This window comes from Cetorhinus maximus, chromosome 27 (assembly GCF_964194155.1).
Source record: "Cetorhinus maximus chromosome 27, sCetMax3.hap1.1, whole genome shotgun sequence".
Classification (NCBI taxonomy): domain Eukaryota; kingdom Metazoa; phylum Chordata; class Chondrichthyes; order Lamniformes; family Cetorhinidae; genus Cetorhinus; species Cetorhinus maximus.
This window is the reverse complement of record NC_135905.1, coordinates 14,937,529-14,947,522: the sequence shown is the minus strand read 5'-3', so window position 1 is coordinate 14,947,522 and position 9,994 is coordinate 14,937,529. Positions and strand designations below refer to the sequence as shown.

The window sequence follows — 9,994 nt, the reverse complement described above, 5'->3', positions numbered from 1 at the left end:
CCACAGGAGGATTGGATTAAAATCGGGGCCACATTATCAAAATGTCCCGCATGTATTTGGTTTCAGATAAAGACAAATATTAATGTAGACACTAAGGTTACCACAGAGTCACATGCGCTGCAGTTTAGTTACATTCAGAGCATGCCTGAATGGTTACCCTTCTGGACCATCCACCAGCATCTATCAATTTGTGTCAGTAGAAATCTCAGTTAAATTATCGATCAACGTGATTGATCATCCCAGTCTCCTCGCTTTGACTGCATCTTGGACCATTTTGTTACAGGGGTTAGATAACTACATTTGTGGGAAATGTGAACAAGGCAACAATAATTTAGTATTAAGACTGTTGTGCATGTTCAGTGAATAAATACTTAGAGTGATGCTTATAAGTCTTGTCTGTAGATGGTGCTGTGGGATGCAATTGGATTTAAGCATCTTAAATTGCTGAGTCATGGTGCAGGGGATGCTAACCAAGAGTGAAAAAAACAACTCCAGTGAAAATTATTTCAGAAATAAAGGCAAAGTCCAACCATTTAAAAGCACAGTAACATTTTTGCCTGTAATATACAAGTTTCGCTGTCTGTGATAGATGATCAGATATTGTCCCTACTGGTACTTGCCAGGCTATCGTGCACTTAAGCTGTGCTTATATTACATGTAGTGGGTCTGGTACCCCCTGATGGCCAGGTAAGGTACAACCAGTGAGCTGCAACTCCCCCAAACGTGACAAATTTGGTTAGGCTGAGTGTTGGGGAGGCCCGTGTTTTATTGTGCCTTCCTTGTAGCTGGTTCTGGCGAACCTGCTATGTTTATTCCAGGGCTAATGCCAGGCGCAGGAAACTCACACATTAGGAGTTAGCAGCACAAGCACCCCACAAAACCTCATACAGTAATAGCTTACTCTGTTTTGTAGCTGTTTTATCTCAGATCATTAGATCTACAACAACAACTTACATTTATATAATGCCTTTGACACAGTGAAATGTCCCTGGCCGCTTCACAAAGGTTATTCAATAAAATTTGACACCAAGCCGCACAATGAGATGCTAGGACAGCTGACTAAAAGTCTCGTCAAAGATTTAGGTTTTAAGAAGTGGCTTAAAGGAGGAGAGAAAGGTGAAGAGGTTTGGGGTGAAAATTCCCAAGCCTGGGGCCAAGGCAACAGAAATTATGATCTCTAATGGTGAGGCAAGGGAGATTGGAGATATGCAAAAGGCCAGAGTAAGGGGAGGGCAGTTATTTCAGAGGGTTGTAGGCCTGGAGTAGGTTATAGAGATAAGGAGGAGGAAGGACATGGAGGGATTTGAAGATCAGGATGAGAATTTTAAAATCAATTAGTTGCCGAACTGGGAGCCAGTGTAGGTCAGTGAACATGTGATGATCGGTGAACAGGTTTGGTGTGAGTTAGGATATGGGCAGCAGAGTTTTGGATAGGCTTGAGATTATGGAGGCCAGGGAGGGCATTGATTTGATCTGAAGCCACCACTATGTATATAATACCTGTCTATGAATGCAGCTCATACAGTTTGGAGAGACCTCTCCTTTGCAAGTCTACACATTTTTAAAAATGTATTCTTTCACAAGGTGTGGGCATCGCCAGCATTTATTGCCCATTCCTAACTGCCCTTGGGAAGGTGGTGTTGAGCTGCCTTTATGAACTTCTGCAGTCCATGTGGTGTAGGCAGAGCTACACTGCCAACTGGTAAATTTCTACAGTATTCAGGGCCACTGCTGAAACCAGATGAATTCCAGGAGTCAGCTCATGTCCTTGTCCTGACCTTCACCTTCAAAGCCAACCAGCAGACAGATAACCTCCTCCCCATTAGTCTGTCTTGCTATGCTAAATAAAAGTGAAACCTATCTTGTGGAAGGTCTGATGAGATTGCCGTCAGCCTTATTTTATGAACCCGCACACCCAAGTTGAATGGGCCAGCCTCACCATCTAGTACCCCGTCTTTCTCTGGGTGACTACCACACTGAGGGGTCGCTTTTTATATAACTATAAGTTGTTGTTGTTTGAGATCCAGGAATGGTTTTGGTGTCTCATTAGTGTCATTAAAAGGTTGGAGGTTTCAGTCTACACTGAGTGCCGCAGAAAATGAGCATCAAGTGCAGATGGGACATGAGCCTTTACTTCCTTTGCTTCGCACTTCTGAATTTGATGCTGTAGGGTGTTAGCCAGAGGAAAACTGACTCTCCTGCATTGTTGAGTCAGAGAGGTATGAAACACTCTTGCTCAGGATTCCCAACTGTTCTCCACCAATATAAAGTCCGAACTACATTCTGGAGTTACTCTGCCAATTTTCTGTCACTAATGCACGAATTAGACCACAGTTACTCAAAAGTAGCATTATTACTGCACTCTTAACAATTCAGCTACATGTTGACAGCAGGAGTGAAGCCTTTAAGATGATATCTGATTCAAGTTTCTCTCAATAATTGCCTCAAGGAGCAGTGCTTTCCGTCTCATATGAGAATATAGTGTCAGCAAAGAAAATTGAAAAATAGACAAATTGTTCTCCGCATTCCTGGTATTTCACATGTGGAGGTAGAATTTGGATTAGCTGCCAGTGACCCAGGGAGCAAATCCCATTAATAATATGCAATGATATTTAAAGGGACACTTTTTGTCTCTCCATGCATCTCCACAAGAGATTCAATAAATGAAGATATTCCTGATGGGACAGGTTAGATATATGCATTGTGAAAAAAACTGGGCTTTTCAGCCTTGTCCTTTATCATTCCTTGCCTTCTTGCCTTTTCAGCCTCATTATCAGGCTGATTATAGGTGATTAATGGCCCTTGAGCTAGAACCAACTATTTGAAAAAAGGAATGCATTTAGCATAATTTGATGTACAATTATTAAGGATCTGCAAAGTCCCCGGGATCTTGGGGGGGGGGGGGGGGGGGGGGGGGTGGAACCATTCACACTGGGAGCTTGCTGTGAATAAATTGGCTGCTGTATTATTTTTTATTCATTCATGGGATGCGGGCGTCACTGGCTAGGCCATCATTTATTGCCCATCCCAAATTGCCCTTGAGAAGAGCATAAGAACAATGGCTACACTTCAAAAGCAATTGATTGGTTGTGCCATACTTTGGGAAATCCTGAGGACATAAAATCTAAATCTCAATTCTTGATAAAAACATCCCAAAGTAAATAAATCACATTGAAACAGATCTATTTTCTTTGACAAAGTGCATTTATTTGTGAATGACATGTTGATTGCTACTTATTCATTGATTATACTTGTAGCAACTATTAGTATCATCGAGGACTCAAAAATGTCTGAATTCCAATACGCAATGCGCATGTATTTAAATATATTAAAAGCAACAGGAAAATTAAGGCTTTTTCTGTTGTATTTGATTCCATAGACATCAAAACTATTTCTGAAAGTCAAAGTTATCTGTAAGCACCCCGTGGCAATGGCAATGTTTAATTGTGCAATTATTCATGCAGCAATAAATTAAAATTGAAATTATTCCCCTGAGAAAATCCCATACTTCCTATTGCAGAAACATACATTTCATTTCTATGTTCTTAAATTGCTGAAGTGCCAGACATTTACTGTGTAACATGCATTTCTTACTGGCTGATCTATTAAGTTTTCTCTTATTCATCTACTTTCTTTGGCCTCATTTTTAGTATCTGATGAAACTGTCATGGATTTTTCTTCCTTTTTTGTTTCTACAATCACTTCTTTTTTCACTGTGCTGGTAACTGAGACTTTCACGATCTCTTCCTCGCTCTTGATGCTTTCCTCTGCAATTTTCTGAATTACCTCCGTTGTGGTTCTTGTAGATTTCTTGTCCGTTTCAACTTCTTTTTCTTCTTTATCCAATTTGATATCCAAGCCGTTTAAGACAGCCTCCGGTGTTTTCTCTCCAGACTGGGTGCTCTTGCTTTCAGGATGGTCGCTTCCACCTTTCTCTTGCGCTTTCTCTGCTTCTGAGGCTTTCACTGTTTTTTCTTCACTTTCCTTGCTATCCTCTTTTTTGTTGCTATCTTTGTCAGTTTTTGTTTCTTCCAGTGTTGCTATTTCCTTGTCTTTGTTTGCTTCTTTCCCTTCCTTCTTAGGGGTATCAGGTTTTTTGTCTTCGACCTTTTCTTCTTTCGATTGTTCTTTAGACTTTCCTGTTTGGCCTGTTTCTGACACCTTTGTGACTTGACTTGCTTGTACTTTCTCAACTTTGGTTGTCTGTTTTTCACTTTCTTTTCCTAATTCTTGAGGAGCAGCTTCTTTTTCATCTGCTTTTGTCTTTTCTTTCACTTTATGTGACTCTTGCTCTGGTTTGTCCAGTTGCTTTTTATCTTTACTTTCCTCTGCAATCTCTTCAGCTGCAGATTCAGGTTCATCTTTTTGGTTTGTGTTTGTTCCTTTTGACCCCTCTTTTTGTTGAGTTGCATGGTCTTCACCCTGTTCCTTGGCATTTAGTTTGTCTGTAGCATCGCCTGGCTCAGTCTGATCTTCCTCAATAGCTGCTTGCTTCTCACTTTCATCTTCATCTTTTGTGCTTGCAACTCCTTCCTCTTCAGCCTCAGCTTTTGTTTCCACTGTTTCTTGCTCTTCAGGCTCTTTTCTCTCTGTCCTTTCTTCTTTGCCCTGTTTTCCTTCAGCAGCTTTTTTCTCTTCAGTGTCTTTGCTTTCTGAAGCTTTTTTCTGCTCAACCTTAGCATTTGTTTCAGTAGCTTCTTGTTCGTCGGGCTCGTTTGCCTCTGTAGCCTCTTCCTCTTCTCTAGATTCTGTAGTTTCATCTTCTTCCTTTGTTTCAGCAGCGTCTAGGTCTCCATTTTCTTTTGTCTTTGTAGATTCTTCTTCAGTCTTTGTTTCTGATGTCTCTTCTACTTTATTTGCTTCAGCACTTTCTTTCTCTTCAGATTCTTCTGTTGCTTTTGTTTCCTCCTCTTCAGCTTCTTTGCTCTCCTCAGCTTCTTCCTCTGCACCCTCTTCTTTTGTTTCACTCGTTCTCTCAGCCTCCTCGTCATCTGAAGCTTCAGCTGTTGTCGCCTCATCCTTATCTTCATCATCTTCCTGCTTAGTTTGGTCATCCTCATCGAATTTTTCACCAGACCCATCATCGGAGATAGCTTCTCGAACGGTATCTTCTATCTCTGCCATATCAACTTCCTTTGTTGTTTCACTTATAATTTCTTCTACAAATTTGTACTGAGGGGCAGCCTTTGTGGGGGTACCCTTGGCCTTTGTCATGACATAAACTGAATGAGTCATGGGTTGTGCTTGTCTGTAGGTATATGAAGGAGGAGTGAAGCTACCTGTAATTGTGCCAAATCTTGTCTCTTCACCTTCAAGAAGTTTCCTTAATTAAGAAAAGAGAACATAGTTATGTGTTTATAAGATGGATTAAACTTGTACACGTATAAATGTACCAATGCTCAATGATGTCAGAGCTCCTGTAAACAGTTTGGTATGAACAAATTCTTTCCTTTTTGTTCCACGTTCACTTGCTTTGTACTTCTCCGTCTCTAAGTCCTTCACACTAAGCGCCATGACATTGAACAAATGACCTGCTCCAAGACCCATGTCCCTGCCACCAGTGTACATGGGTAAAAGTAACATGGAGTGGGCTCGCTCTCTTTTTCTTATTCTAATTCTGTAAAACCACATGGCCTTTGCATGATGCACATGGCTTTCCCATGACAGTATCGTTGTGGCCAGCTGTGTGTTACAAGACGAATCATCAACTGAAACCTGAAAATTTAAAAATTATTTTTAAAAAATTCTATGCCTTCACTCCCCGTTTGGTAGCACTGTTTTTTCTGAGTCACAAGGTTATGGGTTCAAGTCCCACTTCAGGACTTGAGCGCAACAATGAAAGCTGATACTTCAGTGCAGTACTGACGGAGTGCTGCACTGTTGAAGATACCATTTTTCACATTGGACATTAAACTGAGGCTATATTTTCCTCCTCAGGTGAACATAAAAGATCCTGTGGCACTACTTTGAAGAAAAGTAGAGGAATTAACCCTGGTGTCCTGGCCATCATTTATCCCTCAGTCACCAGCCCGGGAACATTTTTTTTTTCATTTTTGGGATGTGAGCATCGCTGGCAAGGCCAGCATATATCCCCCACTCCTAACTGCCCTTGAGAAGGTGATGGTGAGCTGGTCATTATCACACTGCTGTAGGTGGGAGTTTGCTGACTGCATATTGGCTCTTGTGTTGCCTACATTACAACAGGGACTGCACTACAAAAGTACTTCATTGGCTGTCACGTGCTCTGGGACGTACAGTGGCTGTGAAAAGTACTATATAAATGCAAAATCTTTTTTATTGGGGAGTTGAAGTACAGATGAGCCATGATCTAACTGAATGGCTGAGCAGGCTCGAGGGGCTTAAGGAGATGGCTGGACATGATACAACCTATTTTATCATATAGGAGTATCATAGACAAATATAGGGGTATCATATATAGGAGTATCATAGACAAATCCAATCCTTCATCCAGTGTCCACCTATATGCGTTCTCCAGTTGGAGTCACCTTCAGTTTAAGATATTTTTAAATTATGTGACACTAACTCACTTATTTACTTTATGAAGCCTGTTGCAGAAACGCTGGAGCGCTTTAGTTTAAATATATTCCGTATAGTGTAACATTGAAATGTCATGGGCTTTTTTCAGGTATCTATCCATGTTGGTGCTGTCTGCAGCATTTAAATGCAGAAAAAAAATGCTTGGTGTGTCCCCAGATAATGCGATCCACTTCAGTTGGACAATTCTTCTTATAAATCAGTCAAACTTCATTGAGAATGGACACAACACACTCCTCGTTTCAGAAGTGTTCAGCTTTAGTGCAGCTCACTTATTTGGGGTGGATGGGGAGGTTCGGAGAATCGGTTTCTCCCAAACAAGCAGAGTGGAGAAAAGTGGCTCAAAATTTTTAATTTATTGTGGAATTATAACGGGAAACTTCTTGAATTCAGGTAATTATTGAAAAAAGTTTCAGTGTTTCAGCACAGCAAAGGTAAATTCTAAAATCTGTCAAAAGCTTTGTTCCAAAATATTTCCCGTAAAAATATCATGCCTGGAATGTGGGGATTGGAAGTTAAATGTATTATATATATATTTGCTTAAATAAAATAATAACTTCTATGTCCTCACCATGTTTCTTGGAGGGGGCGGTGGTGGGGGTTTTGGGACGCTCAGGCAATCTCTTTAACAGGAGTCTGGGCTGCACAATACTGCATGAGTACTGCATGTGGCCAGTAGGAGGTGTGCTTTCAGACACCAACTTTGTCGCTGTTTTCTCTCAGCCACCCCCATCCCAACAAACTGCAGCATCCCATCACCGCAAAGTGCTGCATCCTGCAGCCGCACTGAACACGGCTTCTAATTCACCTCGAATTAACAATCAAGGAACAAGCGACACCTTTATACGTTCAGCTTGTTCTCTTTAGCTTAAAGTAGAAACCACTGTTACTGAGTGTTTTAATCAATGTGAAGGATGTTGCACAGACCTTAGCGGCTCATTTGCGACCCCACATCCCTCAGTCCTCCGTTCTCTCAGCTGCCCTCACACTCGATTCGTGTCATCAATGGGAATATTTGCATCACACCATCTTTGATTTATTAAAACTCAATCTTTAGCTCAGCCTCCGTTAATTTTAACCCTTTCAGCACCGATTGTCCTTTGTGACTTTGGAAATGCCGCTTGGCAAGAATAATTATCACGCGGGACCTTAAATGGAGTTCCATATCCTAAAATGTATAGGATTCTTAATTTACAAGGCTCTGGGAATGAAGTGAGCTAGGTTCTGATTTTAGTGCGGGACTGCAACTTGATTCCTCAGTGGAAAATGATCTCACCTTAACTTTTTTAGATTGTAGAGGAAATAACATATTTTTGTTTTGAACATTGTACAGTCCTGTTCCCTAGTTTGTTTTCTCTCTCTCAAGATCACTGCAGCTTCAATCCGTTTTCACATCATTAGTTTTACTTTTCAATTTTATTCATTTCTAGTTCATCTCAAACTTAGGAGTTGAGTTATTCAGTTTTTGTGACTGCCAGAGGTAGTATATAGGATACATGAATAACTAGCCCTGAAAACACTCATTTATTTAATGCCCATTTCACGTATTCATCTCGCTGTAGTAAATGAATGGTCTAAACTATGGGGCGCTAATCTCTCCCTGAGCTGCATATTGTTTGAAAATCATATTTAGAAATACTGCAGAGGTATTCAGAGCAACAGGTCATGACGTAAATAATTTAACCCATGCAGACTGATTGCACTTTATTCCGCTTATTTCCAGAGGGCTTTTTTTTAATCATATCCCACAGTGTAATATTCACCCTGTGTGTGTTTTTCTGTGCTTATTTCTTCAGGTGGTAAGTGACATTATCCAAATCCCAATATTGTTGAGCTCTCGGCTCGATGCAGCTGCAAGTTATAATAACTCCTACCTGTAGGAGGCGATCTCCACATCTAGAGCCATTTTGACATTCAGCAGGTCTTGATATTCCCTCAGGTGATGACTCATTTCCCACTTGGTATTTTTCAGCTCGTTTTCGAGTTGTTGAATGGTATCCTGTAAAACATAACGTGTTCTTTTTAAAAGATCACAACGCAAGTGGAGAGTAAGTCAAGTAAAGCGGTAGTGCACTGAAACAATTCTCACCTGGTAGTGGACTAATTCTGCATCATGTCTTTCTTCAATGTCATTTATCTGTTTCTCCAGGGATTCCTTGGTTCCTCTCACTGTCTCCAGCTCTATGCTCTTTGACTGTAGCTGCTTGCGATACTCACTGATCTCTTGCCTTGTGCTCTGGATGGCTTCATTGTTGATTTCTGCAGCTTCGTTGAGTTTGGCCACTTTGGAGCGGAACCATTCCTCAGCTTGCTGCATGTTTACATTGGTGTACCCCTCCATCTGAGCTCGGATCTCTCTCAGGGCTCCTGTCAGGTCAGGCTTCAGGAAATCTTTCATCTCGACCCCAACCTGCGAAGCCTGGATCTGAGCGAAGAGATCAGCCACCTCTTCCTCGTGGTTATTCTTCAGGAAGACGATCTCATCGGCGAGAGACTGGGCTTTCTTCTCCAGTTGGAACTTAATCAGGTGAGCCTCGTCCCTGTCTTTCTGACACACTCGGGTGTTCGTTTCCAGCTCGTCTCGGATTCGTGCTTCTTCCTCGAACTTTCCCTTGAGCTGTTGGAGATCTTCCCCCAGGTGGTCCCTGTCCAGGAGGACCTGGGTCTTCTGGTTCTCCAGCTCTTGGATGAGGTTCCGGAGCTCCCTGATCTCTGGCCCGTACAGGCAGGTCAGCTGGGAAGAAGAGGTTTGCTTTTGCCTCAGGTCTGTGATTTCAGCCTCCAGCCCCTTGTTCTGTTGCTCCAGCTGCCTGACCTTGTCAATGAAGCCAGCAAAGCGGTCATTGAGACCCTGCATCAACTCTTTCTCGTTCACTTTGCAGTCATCGTTGAAGAGAGACGAGTGACTGAGTTCCACGCTCTCTGAGGACCTGTGGGCTAAGGGGCTGTACCCCCTCACACTGGACACATTGCTGCGCTTGACAGAGGAGCTGAAGCTGCCAGTTTCCCTGGACCAGCTCTGGGCGCGGAAGCCTGGAGCTGAATAGCCCAAGTTCCGAGCCAGATTCCTGGAGGGGTCCGTGTGCACCTTCCGATAAGGGGAAGCGCCCAGAGGATCCCAGCTGTAGCTCATCTTGCTGCTGGCCTGTCTGTCTGCAACAGTGCACAGTCACTGCTCTCCCCCTCCGCCTTATATAGGAGACGGCAACACTGCAAGATCCATCCTTGGCTGTTTGCTATTCTGAAGGGGAATTTGCGAGGAATGACGTACGCAGTTCTCTACGAGTTTCTCTCTGCTTTGCATTTAAAGTGGCAATGTTAAAAACATTCAACTAAAGAACCGAAAAAAATAACTCCAGTTAAACATTGCATCCCATAACGAGGAACGTTCGCGATTTATAAAAAAAAGATTTCAAGTTAAAATATGATTTTGTCTACG

The 9,994-nt window shown here is 42.2% G+C and overlaps 1 protein-coding gene across 1 annotated transcript; it reads right to left on the bottom strand.

Moving 5' to 3' along the window:
• Positions 1–3,199: 3,199 nt before the first annotated feature.
• On the bottom strand, positions 3,200–9,785 carry LOC144668594 (uncharacterized). Its single transcript, XM_078530769.1, has 3 exons — positions 8,645–9,785; positions 8,430–8,554; positions 3,200–5,323 (listed from the first exon to the last, which is right to left on the bottom strand). Exons 1-3 carry the CDS (start codon positions 9,686–9,688, stop codon positions 3,622–3,624), a joined length of 2,871 nt encoding a protein of 956 aa, XP_078386895.1. The 5' UTR covers positions 9,689–9,785; the 3' UTR covers positions 3,200–3,621.
• Positions 9,786–9,994: the final 209 nt, after the last annotated feature.

Bases quoted from the DNA above. Each gene is read 5' to 3' on its own strand.
- LOC144668594 (XM_078530769.1), bottom strand. From the start codon at position 9,688: ATGAGCTACAGCTGGGATCCTCTGGGCGCTTCCCCTTATCGGAAGGTG. The intron at 8,555-8,644 runs GTGAGAATTGTT...TATGTTTTACAG, and splicing joins CAGAATTAGTCCACTACCAG to GATACCATTCAACAACTCGA. The intron at 5,324-8,429 runs GTAGGAGTTATT...TTCTTAATTAAG, and splicing joins GTGGAGATCGCCTCCTACAG to GAAACTTCTTGAAGGTGAAG.